The following is an 18872-nucleotide window of genomic DNA, read 5'->3' as shown; positions in this document are numbered from 1 at the left end:
ATGCTTTGTGCAACTTTAAGAAGCACATGAAATTATCCAAATCTGGACTTCCAATACATGAACTTACGTTTCAATTTGCTATAAATCTACTAAAACATATACACATTCGTAACCTCCATTTTACCCAAATAACTAAAGCTAAAGCCTATTCAAATAATATTTAAACCATCCAAACTTAAAGCATAGAACAAAAACCTGCCAAGTGTGAAAAGTCACTAATCTGTTAAGGAATCATTCTTATCCTTTGAAGGCACACTTGGAACAAAGCTTAAGGCATTTATCAAGCCTATGTACGCAAAGCCCATTGCTCGATTACCTTATCCTTTTTTGTCACTAAAAACTATAAGCATTATGTGCATTGTAATAAAATTCGAATATGGAAATTCATTGTTTCAACTATAATTAGGAATATAATTGAAATCCTTGGTGAGAAGGTATCCATGAAATAAGAGCTATTTCATCCTTTTGTCTACTTGCAAAGGACTTTTAGACCTTGAGACATTGTCCCCTTTGAATTGCTTTGTCGAAATATGGATGTCTAAACATTGTTTCCCTAATCGTTTAAGTCACTTTTAACCAAAATACTAAATTTAACACGTCGAGCCTTACTTTACTACTTTATTAATGTGTTTTATATTGTAATGTAATGTAATGTTGATTTTCAATACCGCAATAAATGTTTCAAGAGATAATACAAGCTTCTTTATCACAAACTTCATCATAGAGTTGATGCACTAGTTGGTATCGGTTTGTCTTTCATTCTTGTATTCTATTATTGAGTTAATAACATTTAATACAACAATGTACTCATGGAAAGATCTACGGCTAATGTCCACTATTACCCAAATAGTCAATGTTAATTATGATGTAATCCTTGACAAAAATTAAAAGCAACCTTCTGATGTTCAAAAGTTTGGTAGAATGTTAATTCAAACCTTGTCATTTACAAAGTTCATTATTGACAAAAGCATACTAGTGATATAATTCCCTCAACATTTAATTCCTTGAAATGTTGTGCATTTTATTTGGTAGTAAAAAAAGCAACATAAATATCTTTGCATACATGTATCAAACTTCTCACACGTACTGAGCACACATGTTTTTTGAATGTCATGTAATAAATTGGGGAGTTTTTACTTTGTTAATCTTCCATATCGAAAATTGGTGTTTCCTAAGAAAGATGAATAGGTCAATGTGTTTTCATAAATTGCATGAGAAATCATGACTCGTGAATAATGAATAGGAGTAAAGAAGGGGAACTCGTTATTTGGTTCTAGAAAGTGTAAGGAAACTTTGGAATACATGGAAATTTTGTAAGTTACATTAAACAACCCCATTTGACCATATTTGTATAGTTTTGTGTAAATATGTATAAGAACTCATCAACTACATCCTTGGATAGTGGACACATATCCCAAAGAGCCGAAGCCATGCTTATATGCATGAATATCATTAATGATGCATAAATGCTTGAACTTTCAAAGGTCAAGTTATAGGTGGCAATAAATCAGACATGATGTATAACAAGTTGCGCCAATTTATATTACACCAGGGTCGATAAAGGCATGCATTTCGCATGGATAAATGATTGAAATCATGATCAACAAATTGCGCATTAAGAGATCCCCGATGAGGGAGAACAAGAACACTTTGACTTTGATAAATACAAGTACCGAAGGTTGCTAAGTTATCATCCCTTTATTGAAGACACACGCTCCCTTTATTGAAGACACACTCTATGTTAAGTAAAACATTTGCAAAATCGTGTTTTTTTCTAGGTGTGTTGAATTGGGTAGGTTGATAAAAACTTACCTAGTAAAAAGTAGATTTAGTTGGTAATATTGTCATTGAAAGTCGGAGAGAAATAAAAACTTGGATTCTAAAGAAGCAAAATGCATCATTATATAAAGAAACCATGAACTTTGAGATGAAGTGTACGTTGATCTATGGTTACCGTCTCGCACATGTTAATCCATCATTATTGAGCCAAACAATCCTCGCTTCATGGTCGCAGTAAACTCTTTCTCATGGAAAGGTTTGGACTCTGGAGTACTCTTTCAATTTATATAAAATAAAGAACATGTCATCTTTCTCACCCTACACATACATATATACAACTCATAAAGTTTTGGTAAAATCACAAACATTTTTTGACATAGAAAGCATAGAAAATTAACACAAATTTATGAATTCTCCAAATGAATCATTGCGTGAAAACTATGTCAAACTTACGTTATGACTAGTATCGAAATAATGCAATTTAAGGTGGTGTCACCAATGCAAATTTATGTTTCTTTATTACGTATCCAAATGTACTGGCGGTTGTTCGCCAACACCAGTAGACAATCAAAGATAATTGAGCAAAATTGGGACAACACAATTGAGTTTTAGACACAAATGTGAACATAATGAAACACGATTGAGAAGTTTAAAATTTGTCCCATCACGTCAATGTCAATGTCATAGTCAAAAACGACTACAATTTCTTGACATGTGTATCACAAAATTGATTTATGGAAAGTGATTTCCTTTACACATGTGAACTTCTCGCTGAATAAGATTCTTCAATTAGGTTTAGAATATCTCGTTTGATTCAGTATTTCTTTGACATTGTTAGTGTTTGGTGTTTGTAATACATCCTCATTGTAAAACTATGGCATGACTCTAGTAATGTTTAACTGCTAGCATTATCAAAAGAAAAGTTGCACGTTCAAAGTGGGTCACACACAAATTAAAGGGAATACCAAACTCACTAATAAACAAAAGGTTGTAGGTTCAAAATGAACCAAACACAAAATGAAGGAATCAAGAAAGAAATTGTTTTTTTTGGAAAAAAAAGAAATTGTGAAACTTTTTTTTCTAAGAAAATTTTGATTCCCATTAGTTGTGTAAATTGCATATACAAATTAGGCTATGTACACACTAAGTATCTATAGATACTTTACTATTTATAGTTTGCTTTCATATATATTTGGCTATCGTTGTGTGACACCGTAGATCAAAAAGGTGGGGCAATCGCTATCCACATAACATCAAACGGTTGCTGGACAAAACCTGTTATTTTTCAACAAGCATCAAGACACAACTAGCAAGCTTCTGTCATTGAAAGCAATATTGGTGATTTGTTTGGCTAGGGGGAGTAGAGTTATTGAGGTGGCTAGAAGCACCATTTCAGATGTCCTAATGTGAAGTCCACCAATGGTGTGGTTTCCCAGAGTGAGATAAATTGTGCTTGTGCCAACTCTTAGACTCTAAATCTCCATGTAGGTTTTTGAATTGTGCACGCAAGGATACCATTAGATCAGTCCATATATCTATGATGGCATCTCCAATTGAGATTTTTATTTAACCATTTGGAAATCGAAGTTCAATGTTGCATATATATTTGTTTTCAAAAGAGACCTTCTTTGTTAGGGGTTTACACATTTAAAGCACTATTGAAGATGAGATAATAATTTTTGACAAAGGATAGTATTGAACGAAAAGTCTGCAACATTACCCACTTGTGGAACCCATGTATCAGACATGAATCCGGTCAACTAATCGGATCAAGTAAGGGGCTATCATGGAGAAACATTGCAGAACGTCAAAGAATGAGTATAGAACGTTGGAGACAGTTTATGTCATTGCCACTACAAGATCAAGCCAACATACTCCATAGAATTAGGGGCAGATGGACTTTGAGATCTGAAATTATGAACGCTATATTGCTTGGGGAAGTTGCTAATCAAAGGACAACAACGGAGAAGTAGAAAGGCTACGAGGAGGAGGGCTCCTTGATCCTGAGGGGTAGGGAAACACTAGACAGGATTTAAGGCCATGAACTGTGAGACAATGAGGTACCAACATTGAACATGGCAATTCAAGCACTCGCATATATAGGTCATAAATGGATTGTAGATCATGATCTGATCAAAGTACAACTAGAATGACATGTATATGTATTCATGAAAACACATTATTACATAAGGTAAGTTGGGACCCTTTGCAATGGACATGGTGGGATCCTTATGCAGGTTCAAGAAGCAAAGCCATCCCTTTCTTCCAATTCACTACTAGATTGGGATGCCACATTCTAGTCGTTCAAACCGCTCAAGAGCCGGCCACTGCAAAGATTTGGCACACATATCATGTTCCCCATTTAATTTTTACCAAGTTTTGGCAAAAAATATGGAAACAACACCACGTTATGCGAATTACCACATTCCAATGGCTAGTAATACATAGGTCACTAACAGTTGGAGCGTGCCCAAATGTAACTTTACCCACTTGTAATGTGTGTATATTACTAATTCTTAAAGTCAACTTGTCTTCTCTAATATCTTATATTGGTGGGCATGTGATAAGACATATCTTCTTCTTTACATCTATCTCATCAAACTTAGCCATCGTGATGATAAGTCTTATCTTAAGCAAAAACTTTTAATCAATGTCGGTGTCCTTCTACCTTTTATTTTTCGTGGAAGATTTGATTAGATATCGTTCGCTTAAATAATTATATTACATTCGTAAAGTCAACTTATAATACATAAAGGATTAGTTCAAAGATGAAAATATATTTCTAGTTGAAAATATATTTCTAGTTGAAAACAATATTTGACTTAAAGATTATGCTACCCTTGGTAGCTAATTTCCTTTGTAGAATGAAGACACGCATCCAATTATTTCACAAAGAAGAGTTATGCAACATTGGGAAATAACTATTTCGAGAGGTATCTAGCTTTTGAAATAGTATTTTGCCTCCTTGAGTTTTGGCTAGTTGGCTCCAAAATCTTGTATCGTACCAAAGCTCAAATGCAATGTTGCCCTCCTTACGTTCATGTTCTTTAGATATTCGAGGAGACATAGTTCTTTTAAACAAGTATGTACACATTGCAGTGTAAAAGTCAACTTCTATTTTAAATGATCACTCCAAAGACGACTTTTCTTGTTGCGAAACAAGAAGATTTTGCTTTAAAAAACATGGCCCAAGAGAGAGTCCTCGGTTTCCTTCATTATCATTATAGTCAAGGACTATGTTACAAGGAAATCTAATCCAACATTTCAATACAATTATTTAGATATAAGTTAAGATAATAACATGCAAACATTTCACTCACAACTTTCTTAATTCATAATTGTTCGAGGACATTCTTTTATTAGAGTTCCTTCATAAAATTAAGGGAAAGAAATTACTGAATATCATCATTCAATTAATTAAATATGGATTCTAGCACTATTCTTACAATGTCATTTGAAAGCGATGTGATAGGCTTACACTAAATAAGGTTGTCTGTGCATCCGCTTAATCCTAAAATTAGACACATATCCTCAAAACAGTTCATGTATCTTGATTCTTTGTTGATGAAATGTTGACTAATGATCAAGCAATATTTACTTCAAATTTGATTATTGGGGAACTATTTAGTAACAACATATATCACTAACCTTAACACCAAGTAAAATGTTACATATCTTTGAAAACAATCAATAAGTAGTATAGGTATGAACCATCAATTCCCTAATTCTAGAGTATAAACAATGTACAAAAATTTAGTGTGTTGGGAAATTTTAATCATTTCAAATTTAATTAAAGAATATGTTTACTTGGAATGTGATTATAGAAAGTTATTTAGGATAATGTAATATCTTATTCTATAAAAGAAAAGCACTGTAAGTTAGTATGAATCATTCGAGCATATAAAATTGCATATGGCAATAGACTTCCTCTATAAATTTACTCAAAAAGTGAGACAATGTACAAAAATTGGCCATTTACTAGCTATTTCTTTAAGATTAATAAAAAACATTATGTTGCAAGATACTAAGAATAAATTATGTGAGCATTGTGAGCATCATAGAACCAATTTATTGATATTTCAACAATAAACTAAGACTTATGGACAACATAATGTTAGGTAAGGTAGTAATTAAGTTTGTGCAAACACCCTCAATTTGTTGGACTTGTATAAACATCCCTCGTTCATTTTTTGTCAATATGTATATAGAACTATACAAAAGCTTTCATGATGAGTTGTTGCACACTTTCAATCACCAACCTATGCATGTTGAAATTGCCAAGCAATTTCCCAAAGCAATAAATAATATATATATATATATATATATATATATAGTAGATAGAAAAGCACCCAAAACATGGAAAATTGAAGGAACTCAAAACCCTTGAAGACGGAAAAGAAAAGGAAATGGCCAAGTTAACTTCTTAGTTCCACCACAATTTTACCTTTCTATGCAAGTTTTATATCAATGTGTGATGTTTTTGGTTATTGTGTTTAGTTATAATGGGGCATGTAATCATAAATATGATTAGGTCATGTAAAAACTTTAAATAAATATCATTATCTACATGGGGACTTAGATATCAGGAGATTTAAAAACCTAGAAATGATTGACTAGCATACTTTTGATAATCAACATTGAACCATCACATATTAATCAAGACTACAATCTGAAGCTCATGGTAACAACTATTGTTACCACCACAATCTAGCAATGTTCGGAAAGCAAGGGGATCCATCTCACTGTCTCGTGGATGTTTTTGTACATAACCAAGGACAAGATATTGCTCCAAAGGAACCGATGACACAAACTTCATAGGCATGAATAATAACTCTCGAAAAAGAGAATGGAAAGAATATCCAACGGGGTCTAAGTATTTCAAAGTGATCATGTTGAAGCTTCACTCTAAATGGTACTATACCATTATCATTCTTTCCTAAGTGTTTCAAACATTGGATAGGTGTAATCCTACACATCTAGCAAATGCTTGACTTTACACAATACTAAGAGACACGCTACAAGATATTGAATTCACACACACACACACACACACACACACACACACACACACACACACACACACACACACACATATATATCATTACGCAATGAGAAATCATTTTCATTCTTTCTGAAGTGTTATTCAATATCTTTTCAATGACATGTCAACCCATAATGATATCAATATTGACCTTTTTTCCAAAATAACACGTGTGCATATATGAGAGGTTGGGTAGCTGCAATCCTACACCATTAACAAATGCTTGACTACTCACAATCCTAGGAGATACAAGAGAGACATGTTAGGTGATATTAAGTTCACAATATAGACATCATTATACAATGAGAAATCATATATGTTGGTTGCATATTGGCACCCTACTCAGATGCTTTAAAAGAAATTCAATGATGAACATGTAAAAGGAAACCTGCTCATATATGATAAGAATATGTGAGCGCATGAGCTCAACACTTGTTGATGCTTTTACACTCGTATGAAAACCTATTCTCATCGAGATGATGTGCCACAATCAAATCCATTACTTAAAATTCAAAACAAAATTAAGAAAAATAACATGATTCCAATACTTTCTTGTGAAATCAAAGTAGTGATACTGGCTTCCTATTAATATACATTTGAATAAGCATAATAATACTTTTCTCTTGAAAGGAAAATCTTTAAAATATCTTACCTAAAATATTGCTTTTGATATAGTCATAATCCAATGATAAAAAATATTACCTGATGGTTTCAACCCCAAAACAAGGTCATCGTGTATGTGGACCACACGATTGATGGCATGTGGTCAATTGACAAATAGTGGTTTACATCATGAGCCTTGTGGCAACCGAGAAAGTGTATTGATTGATAAAAACGGTGTCGTGATTGAAGGGTGGTTGAACAAAATGGATGTATTATAATCAATCAATGTTTAGACGTGTCATGTGGAAGATCGTGAATCGTAATTCAGATTTAGTGATAATAATAATTTTTTTTGACAATGAGCATTCGTATGGAGACTCCATGATATCAAAATGTGTCATGTGGAATGGTGTAGTAACTTTTTAACATATGCATGTGGATTCAGGGTTCACAGTCAATGAAAGATGTGGCACACCAAGGGCATCATTAAAGAATTATAATACTAGATAGTGACATACACAATAGGGAGTGCTGACTAGCAAGGGCATCATTAAAGAATTATAATACTAGATAGTGACATACACCATAGGGAGTGCTGACTAGCAAGGGCATAACATAAAAGTTGTTGACCTTAAACTTAGGGGTGGTAAAGAATGACATTAAAGTTGGGTGGACATCCTTGGTAGGTTTGGTGGAGTTTGCGGAAAAGGTGAAAGAAAAGACAAATGGCTACCGATGAAAAGATATGGATGTGAGAGAGAGAGAGAGAGAGAGAGAGAGAGAGAGAGAGGTTATCATTGTTCTCAGGGTCAAAAAGGACCTACGGGACCAGAAGAAAGAAACATTTCCATGTAGTTTATGACGTTGGTAGGTGATTCCTGGAAGCTCAAGAATTTTACTATTGTGCATCCCGACGAAGAACCCATAGCTCAAGATAGTTGACTATGACAATGAAAAGCAGAGAGGGCGGAGAGAGATTACTATGACAAGATCTAGAGAGAGGAGAGGCCTCACCACAACATATATGGTAGAGGGAGAGAATTTGCCCCACATAAATTTAGAGAGAGAGAGAGTTGACTATAATAAGTGTGTGCGAGAGAGACAAAGGTAGAGAGGGAGAGATAGAGACAAGGACAAAGAGAGGGAGAGAGAAAGGTAGAGAGGGAAAGAGATATCACCATGACAAACATGTAGAGGGAGGAGTTTTCACCATGACCAAATCTATAGAGAGGAGTTCAACCACGACCAAATAAGGAGGGAGAAGTTTCACCATGATCAAATGTAGAGAGAGAGATGGGGGGGGTCAATTTAGTAGTGAATAATGTATAGATGCAAGCATATGACGGACACTTGTACATTAGCTATGAACATGTCTTAATGTGGAGGGTGGGGGAAGACTTTTGTTAAGAGTGTGAAGAGAGAGAGAGAGACACACACACACACACACACACACACACACAATACATATATATATTATTGTATTATTACATGAGTGGCCAATCCAATGGGTAAAGTGAGAGAGAGAGAGAGAGATGCTAGGAATTGCTCTCCTTTTGAGGATAGAGAGGAGATTGTTGTGTGTGTGTTTTAGTGATATATCACTCCACTCACCACTCAACTCTACTCCACTCAAATCACCTTCCATGATATTGTGATTCCCTTTGCCCCCCTTATAATTGGGGTCTATCGCTCCTCTCATTTCTCTCCATAACACCTCCCCATTACCCCCTTAACTCTTACAAACAAATACTCCCCCCCTTCTCCTTCACAACCCCAATTCCGACCCATTCACTCGTGGCCTCGCCACCAAACATCTTTGGATCTCTCCCTCATTGGCCATGGAAGTCTTGGATTCTCACTATACTCCCCCTCCCCCTCCTTCTTCTTCTAGTTTCAATGATCTAAGAGAAGGTGATGTGCACAAGGCGGCTTCGTCGTGCCTCGAGACCTTGCAAAATCTTATGCAATTGATTTCTCGCCAGCAACAAGAGACCGAAGGTCGAGGCTTTCTAACAGATGATGAAGTTCGCATCAATATACCCAAGGCCGTCAACAAGGACAAGTGTTCGATGGATGCGAACCTGTTGTTAAATTTCAAGAATGCGATCTCGTTATTGAACACTTCTAGGTCAAGCTCTAGCATTAGAAGTGGACATCATGTTGCCAGGGTGAAGAGGGGCCCTAGTGTGAAACCTTCCATAGCCAATTTAATGTCTACCACCAGATCTTCTTCCATTGATCATAATTCTTCTTCCTCCTCCTCTTCCACAAAGCCTCCGAAAAAACGGCCTTTCATCAATATATCGTCGAAGGAAGGCGAGGAAGTGAACATTCCTCACGAGAAGTTCGCCAACACCGAATGTAAAATCGATGCCAATAAGGATAATGACAACAATTACAGTAGCAGAGTGTTGAGAACACCTTCTAATTCTTCTTCTCCCCCCCAAGCACCTTCTACTAATTCTTCCTCACCACCTCTAAGCATTATAACTTATAATGGCTCTTCCCAAGATCAAGCCCCAATCAGTAATAACAATACCTCCTCTAGTGCTACCACTAAGGGTTTCACACCTCTTTTCTCTTCACACCAAGCCCAAATCCCATATAGCCTCACTAGTATGCCCACGCCGTCATCATATATGCAGAATTCGATCCATTCGCACCTTAATCCCAAAATTGATGCTAACACCAACACTAATACTAACACAAACGCTAATGCTAATGCTAACCCGAACAATCTAAGATCTACTCTGTATGCCTACCACCTAGCTCCTTGCACTGGCCCCAATGTCCTCAACACTTCATGTGATCCCATGACTAAATCATTAATCAATATGCCTAAGTATAACTTTTCTAGTCCTAATCCATTCTTGGTGCAAGGAGCAACCAACATCAATGCCGCTCCGGGTAGCATTCAACGATCTAATGCCCAAAGATCTACAGCGGCACTAAATGTTACGCCTAGTGTGGATAGATCCGTAGTTTCTAATGTCGATAGGTCGAATATAGGAAATGGTGTGCCTAATGTTGATAGATCTGTGGGGAATGGTGTCCCTAATGCCAATAGATCCATAGTAAACAATTCTGGTATGCCTAGTGTTGATAGATCCAATAAAAAAGGGGAATCTACTCAGGGCCCCCAAAGGTCCACCACTTTAGGTAGCGCTCGACGGACTGAGAACTCGATGTTTACGTCAAGTCCTAGTGTGGTTTCTAACTCCTTCATGTCCTCCCTAAGTGTGGATGGGAACGTGGTCACAAACAGCAAGGTGTCGGTCCTTTCTAATCATCACTCATTTGGGACATACAATGGTGGGCAACCTCAAATTTCATCGGCGAGGAAAAAGTGCTCCGAACATTCAGAAGACGGAGGTGCAAAATGTAGCAATTCAGGAAAATGCCATTGCCCGAAACGAAGGTTAGTTCTTCATTAGTCTCGCAATGTTTTTCCTCTTTGGTGTTAGAATCCCATGTGCTTGGCTAAGGCTCAAATTAGGTCATCAACTTAATATATACAACTTTAGGTGTCTTTATAAGCTAAATTGCTAATGGCGGAGTCTAAATTTATACGAAGTCAATCATGTGTTCATCGAAGTATATGGTTGCACCAAGAAGTCTTTGAAATTTTTCCCTCTATGATTCCCACATTGCTTATGAGAACTTACTTTAGTTAGGTGGCATGAGGACAAAGGGGCTCCAATAAGTCCATATCCAACCTTAACACATAACAAGATATGCCTTGTCCCCTCTATAACAGGTCATAATAGATAGATAGATTTCTATATATACATCTTTTTAACATCCATGAGAAACCGATTGTGATCTACAGGATGAGGCATAGCCTATGGCAAGGATCAAACATGGTTCTAGGGAAACATGTAGCTCAAGTCCCTCACAAAGTTGGAATGTCTAAAAACTTATTGTGATAGAAAAGTTATAAACTACAAAGACCAACATGATAGTGAATCTATATTTGTTCCAAGTGCAAATTTAGCACATGTATTGTTCACCCTTCGTCTTCAACAATGGAGTCAGTGTTTTAATGCCTTTTATTCACCGATGCATTTCAGGAAATCAAGGGATCGGAAAGTCATTCGAGTGCCGTCAATTAGTTCAAAAATGGCCGAAATACCACCTGATGAATACTCGTGGAGGAAATATGGGCAAAAGCCTATTAAAGGCTCTCCTCATCCTAGGTATCCAAATTTCAAACATAGGAAATGATAAGAATTATGTATTTTTCATACTTGTCCCAAATTTGTTTTTGCATCATTTAATTATAAATTAATCTTCCTTCTTGACTTCGATATATAGGAGTTATTACAAATGTAGTGTGGTAAGAGGTTGCACTGCTCGAAAGTTCTTGGAGCGCGCTCTTGATGATTCAAACATTCTTGTTGTCACATATGAAGGGGAGCATACTCATTCCCATAATGCCCAAACTCCAAAAAATTGACATTAATCAACATAATGTATACCATATTATCATAAAAGGATAAATGACCCCATTTCAAACAGTGGTATGCTTCGGAGTATCAACGCTTTCAAGCTCGCCGTGAATTTTGAAAATTACACATCAGTTTTGACTGGATGCTCAATGCCAAATATTATGTCATGGATGACTATTTATATATGACTTTTTTAATTGAAAATTCTAAATCTATATGCACCTCACTGAGTCACTGGTTAAAGAAAGGATTGGTTTACGATGCTCAATGTGTGGGCCTTGGAGGTTGAGTTTATCCTTGTAAAGTGATAAACATGTATAACATTGAAGTTTGGTGCGTGTTTGGTCAAAGCATGGTATCATAAATTCGTATAATACTTTTGTAAATTCATTGAACATGTACTATGTCATGGTAGTAATTGGGTGACCTTTTTCATGTACTTCTCCCAAGAAACCTTTTGAAGAAAGCATCAATTTATATATATATATATATTGTGGAGCTGAATTCTCTTGGTAACTTTGATTGTATTGTATTTTAGAATTATGAGTTTATGTAATATGGATTGAGCTTTCTTGTCTACTTCAATTGAGAATGCTCTTAGCCCACATGCTGAATATTTTTTGAAATCAGTAATTAATCTAGAGGAATGCACTAATTCCAATGCTAGTTAGAAACGTAATTTGCCTTATTACGTCATTAGCATTGTGATTAGGCATGAGGTTATTCACATTATGATTATTGTTATTATAATAATTAGTAAGTTTGTGATAATTATCTACTTTTTTGACTAAGGGAATAAATTTAAATCGTTAAACATATATTAATGGTACGACCAATAGTACAACCCCTTGTTAATGCTGACATTTTCTTGATATCATAATATGGGAGTCAAAAGACATACCAACCACAAAGATCTTCATAATATTTAAATCAAGCGTTCGGATCAAAAGTTGGTTGTAAGAACATATGTCTCAAAGAGACGACATCATTTTTTAATCAAAGGTTTAGACCAGCTTTCAAAAAGACTTCACAAAGGGACGTGTTGACAAAGTGGAAAAGGATTGTTTGCAAAACAATTGGTTGCGTATAGTCTTGGTGTGGTTAAACTAAAGGGTGTGCCATGTGAGCCTCTCTACTTTTATTAATCATTTAGTGTCCATGATTTGTGGATCACACTATTTCTATAGTTTTTTTGATCAATGTGTTAACTACTACTAACGCAAGAGGTGCCAACTATTCAAAGCTCTTACAATTTCCCATAATTTATGTTGAATTTATCTAATTCCAACATTTCCTATACCACTTGAAACATATCTCAATGGGTTGGTTTACAATAGTCATAAGAATTTACCCAACAAATGGACGACAAATGTGTGGTTCATGTATGTATATAACACATGTAGACTCCTAGAAGAAAACAAGAGCATGATGTGATGTATTGATATAGAGGTTATTAGTCTATTATCACTTTACGTATTGTCAATTAACCAATCATGATAATGTATAGGCAAAAGTAAGATGGTGATTAGAGAAACTCTTAAAATTTAAAAAAATAACAATGTGACTCTTGAGTATCAACAATCAATCATAATTATAAATAAATATTTCTCCCTCCGATGTTTGTTCCCCTTAGATTGGAGACTTCCTTACCAAGTTCGATTTGGGTCAAACTTGACAACGAATGTATGTGGCCCAAGTAATTGTTCCTTGGTTTAGGTATAAGAGCATTTGTGATATAGGTGGGTGAGGAGTTAGAGGGACCGAAGAATGATTTGTCTTGATGTCTAATATACAAGGGTTGTTTGTTATAATAATATACGGTGAAAGCCAAATAAGACATGAGATATCTAACTTTACATTTAAGTAACTAATAGTATAGTTTTCAAATTTTTGATTGATCATTAACAATGTTATGTACCTATTGAGAAAAACTTACAAGAAGACAAAGTGCGTCTCATCAAGCTATTAAAAAGTGACTCAAATGAAATAAGACAAGGCATAGCAATGAAATCATTCAAGCAACTTCATACCATATACGCTTTTATCGATTTAGTTGGTGCAATGTCAAAGCATTGATGCCAAAGCCCCTGATGTGACATGCTTGTAAATTCTACCATGGTCATGTCTGTCACAAAAACCTCCACTTTTCCATTGTCTTGATTCTTGATGTGGTTTGAATGCCCCACCACCTACCATTTTCGATGTGGATTTTGACTTTTCGCATACCACAAGAAAATGGTTTCCAAGTTTTTAACTCTACTTAGATTCGCTCAATGGCTTATATTAGATCAAGAGGGTTAATAATGGTTAGTTCTACACCTATATCACCATGTCTCATCTATTTTCATGGAGGGTGAATGTTTCAATTTTTTGTTTGTTCTTAGCTAGAAGAATTGGAGTTTCCAAACTGCTATGATCCATCTGGCATCTTCGATACTTTAGCCAATTTTTTCGGTTACTTGTATTGCATTTAAACAAGAATTGGACTAAGAAACTAACTTAGAATTTGTCTCCACTATTTGTTTTTAGGAATCTTCCTGATAAATTATCTACAATGTCAATTAGTGTAAGGCCATTCATGGGCCACTTTGTAAGAGGGAATTAAGTGAGAAAATGATTTTTCTTTATGAAGTTGACCATCCACGTATTCATTTCCTCTTTTTCCTTTAAAAACCTTAATCTTAGCAATTGTGGTAATTGTAGTGCAAGTGAACGTTGGCAATTTCTCCATTGTTGGGCTGATTTAGATGTCAAATTCCCACCTACACATGTCTTACATTACAATGTGTCCTCCCCATTATTCGTAGGCTAGAGTCTAGCCTATAAACGACGATTGTACTGATAGCATTTGTGTGGACAATATAAAAAACTCACCAATTGCTCAAGTTCCAATGAGCTTGAAATTTAATGTATTGCAAGGATCTCTAACTTAAATTCATGACCCCAAATTTAAATGTTTGCATTAAATTTATGATCCACGTCTTTATAGTGATCTCACGAAGTGCATCCAGTATACATACAATCAAATTCCACTCACAAATTCATATAATGAAATTCCTCGCGCAAATTCATGAGACAAATGTTAGATATATAATTTCCTAAATGATTCCTTGATGGGTTTCAATTCAATAATTTTAATAGTAACATATCATTAAACATGTATTGGAGTTTATAAGGGGATATGGAGAGGATGGTCACTTTGAAAGCAAAAATATTAGTATTCAACTTCCTATTGTTGGTTAATTTGCGATGTTCTTAACGGACATAGATAACTAGAGGTAACCAAGAAAAGTTTGATAACTTGTCACACATTCTTAACCAAGTTCATTTCCTTTTGACCTTGCATGGATTTTTTAGAACCCCAAAGTTTTTATCCTCTCTAGAATTCATATGGATGACATTGATACATATTTGTCATTTTGACATTTTGATGTGTTAGGTTTTGTTCTTAAAGGAGTATTTTCCAATGGTTGTGTTCGTGACAAAGGTTGCAAGTGCAATAGTTACAAATTGCATAATGAGATGATAATATTTGTCGTGAAGTTAATATTACAAAGATATTTTGGAGGTAGTCCAACCTAACCTGATTCCATGCCTTCACATAAAATTTGGTGTGAATACATAAAGCAAGAAAAGAGTACCAAAAGAAGGATATATAAAGCCACTATCATCTCTCACACCCCCAACTTTCAATCTCAACTTCTGATACTGTAGACTGTAGTATCGTGTCCTATTATCATACATACATCTTCTTTCCTTATCATAGGTCATGCATTCACCCAAATTTACCACGAATGGGTATTTGACACATGCTTTGTGAGCTCCAAAATGTATTGGATACATTTAAAATAACATAGCGAAGCATGATGTAACAAAATAGTACTTGGTGAATGACTCTATGGACGTGTTGCCTTTAATATCCATCCTACCACAAACTTTAATAAATGGAATTAAAACTTGCACACATTTCTCGTCACACTATGTGCTACAATCTCCCAATATATGCCTACTAGGAATGAATAAACGCTTTTACATTGCTTTCTTAAGGTAATGGTAATGAATTGTAAGGATCCATGCATCTCTCCTTGCCTTGTAACTTAAGCAATAAACCATAAGTTTTTGCTCTCACATGTCTAGTTATCATGTTTCATTGAAATATACTAAAAATTGTGAATTGTCATGTAACCATTAAAATCAAATTAAAAAAATAAGACGTAGCTCTTATATAATGTAATTGTATACCAAATCTCAAAAGGTCAAAGTAATGTTCCTATCCTTCAAATAGGAAAGTGAGTGCAATAAAAAAAGAGAGAATATGATATATATATAACAAAGGTCACTTCAAAAGTGGGAAAAGTAACGTTTGTAATCTTCAAATGGAGAAGTCATATATTGTGGTTAGGCTTGCAATGTGGAAACATCATAGCAGTCAAATGCATGCTTCAGTTTCATTCTTGAAATTTCTTTGAAGAATTGTTATGTTGTTGCTAAAGGGAGAGCATGATAGGTGGTGCTACATATAATATGAAGAGGTTTGCTCGTGTTGTCATCACGTTTCTGATCATGCCTATCCACGATCTCTTTACTTTGCTTGCTCGACTTTTTAAAATCTCCCTCAACTTCGTGAATTTCTTCGCTCACATTTTCCCTTGGTTTTTGAGACTGTACTTCAAGAAAATAACAAATGGTTAAATAAGATACTTGAAGGAATACTATTTCAAATAGTATGACAAACACATATTTAAGGAAAACATGGTTCCACTTCTAAACTATGGGGCATATAAAGGTAGAACTTGTGAAGACTTTATAATTATATGAAAGAAACGGCATTTTAACAAATATGGTTGTATCATCAATTACTTTCTCACACCAATACTCTTGAATAACACATTATATTAGAGCAATCAATCAAGATTTAAAAATATATATTTACATTAGGGTTGTCAAATGGTATTGTGCCTTTTCTTTGAAGAATTAGAGGTTGTCTCCTTGGGCAATGGAATTATGTTTGCCCTTGGGTTGTGAATAATGAATTTATAGAGCTATATTTTATGGAAATATTTTATTTTGTATGGTCCTTGAGTTTTCAATCCTTGGTATGTAAAAAGTAGACTCGTAAAGTCCTATATAAAGGTGAACCATGCGGTTTGTGTGCTTTGGGATAACCTAAATCTCAAAACTGTCTTGGACTATCATTTTGCATGCTCTTGAAATTTTCAAGTGTAAATTTTGATTATTTAAAGGGAACTTCGGGAAGGAAGTTATGGATTACACGATCTCGGTTAGCACAAGGCTGAAATGATCTCCACGAATGTGTACCTCAATGTTGTAGATGTTAGGGTTTAAGTCTTAACCTAAAGCCATTATTGGAAATGATAAATGATTGATAAGTGATTTATTTGTTGGTAAATTGTGCAACTTGCATATGTAATGTATATCCACAAGCAAGTGCATGTTTGCAAGTGCATATGTACAAAGTAACATGAAGTTGGTGAAAAAAATGCGCTCCCATTGTGTTCTTGCAAGTGAAGTCCAAATTTGTGTACCTTTTCCACAACTTTATCGGCACCCTCTTCGACAATTTCAGCTACTTTTTCTACTTGTTTGGCTATTTTCTCAACAATGTTAGCACCTTGCTTCACTTTCTCCGCTACATTCTCTATTTCTTCTGTAGTTGTCAACCACAAATTATACGAAGTCGTACAATAAAAATAAGTTCACTAATAAGCCATCATGACTCCAAATTTGAAGATTTTAAATATGTTGTTTTAGGGGTAAAGTAATGGATTTCTTCAGACGGTGTTATTTTCTTAGTGACAAAGGAACCGTTATATATGTTTGCCCTTAAGAAGATAGAGAATAGAAAAAACAAAATGTTTGAAGCACTAGTATATTTTGGAAAAGTGTGCATGAGGATACTTTGTCACAAATTTGCCCAACCTTCAACCGTTGCGATGGTTTTTGCTTCTCCTTTTACGAAGCTTGATAGTGTACGTGGTAATCGCCAGATGCAATGCCCCAAGTTCCACAACCTTTTTTGAAACATAGCTCTTAGCATTATACATTTGAATACAATTGATTTGCTTGGAGGTTATTTAACATTCCCATCATTACTTATGTCATCAAACAAAAGGCACCAAACGATCACTATTTGTGAATGTTATGGATAATGGCATGAATGATGGATTGATTTACATTATTTAAAACTGCCATTAGTATAATCATGCACTAATCATGATTTACAGAGTAGTAAACGTGATAAGTACAATGATTTAGATTATTTATTGTTACATACACTTTCACCCAAGATAGAGCAAGGAATCTACATAACTCCATTGCCATGACATTTGATCCCCCATTGACGCTAGGCAAAAAGAAGAAAGTTATAATTAAAATGAAAATAAAAACGAAATTAAAAAACAGTTGAACTAAATCTTTAAAGGGCCCCAATTATAGAGCTTTGACTAGCAAATGAATTATTACATGATAGGCAATAGTGGGGTTTTGTAACTATTAGTTATGGGTTGTGGTGCTATGAATGTTGATGAGGATGTCTTTGTCAATGTGATTCGCGGATGATTCGAACTTGAGACACACTTATAATTAACATATAAGATAGATGTATTGTGTACTTGAGTCAAGATTAGAGATGCACTTAAAGATCTTCTAGGAATCATTAATAAATTATATGAATTAGGATATGGAAAACTCATTAGCTTATTAGCATGTGCCATATTGTGTGTGTGTGTGTGTGAGAGAGAGAGAGAGAGAGAGAGAGAGAGAGAGAGAGAGAGAGAGAGAGAGAGATCTACTCATATATTGTCCATATATATCAATGTGTCTCATTAGATTTACTTATGGAGCCAATATTATCTTACTTCGTGTTTAAGTGTCTGTTTGAAAGGTATGTTCCTTGAGTACCATTAAAGCTAAACTTTGCCAAAGTTGAATAACGTGTTCAATATAAACTTATCAGACTTAGTTCACATGTATGTATGCCA

General features: G+C 35.0%; 2 protein-coding genes across 2 annotated transcripts; one reads left to right on the top strand and one right to left on the bottom strand.

Moving 5' to 3' along the window:
* Positions 1-8988: 8988 nt before the first annotated feature.
* Positions 8989-12350, top strand: LOC147866688 (uncharacterized). The gene is made up of 3 exons (XM_087317142.1): positions 8989-10841; positions 11494-11619; positions 11738-12350. The coding sequence occupies exons 1-3, from the start codon at positions 9262-9264 to the stop codon at positions 11877-11879; spliced, it is 1848 nt and encodes a 615-aa protein (XP_087173268.1). The 5' UTR covers positions 8989-9261; the 3' UTR covers positions 11880-12350.
* Positions 12351-16108: 3758 nt separating this feature from the next.
* On the bottom strand, positions 16109-18619 carry LOC147866687 (uncharacterized). Its single transcript, XM_087317529.1, has 5 exons — positions 18355-18619; positions 18167-18235; positions 17812-17903; positions 17418-17539; positions 16109-16533 (listed from the first exon to the last, which is right to left on the bottom strand). The coding sequence occupies exons 1-5, from the start codon at positions 18603-18605 to the stop codon at positions 16348-16350; spliced, it is 720 nt and encodes a 239-aa protein (XP_087173655.1). The 5' UTR covers positions 18606-18619; the 3' UTR covers positions 16109-16347.
* Between the last annotated feature and the right edge of the window lie 253 nt (positions 18620-18872).

Source organism: Azolla caroliniana, unplaced genomic scaffold, assembly GCF_043228905.1.
Source record: "Azolla caroliniana isolate FFs.n. ecotype wild unplaced genomic scaffold, voAzoCaro1.0.p SCAF_3, whole genome shotgun sequence".
Taxonomy (NCBI): domain Eukaryota; kingdom Viridiplantae; phylum Streptophyta; class Polypodiopsida; order Salviniales; family Salviniaceae; genus Azolla; species Azolla caroliniana.
This window is presented reverse-complemented; position numbering and strand designations above follow the sequence as displayed.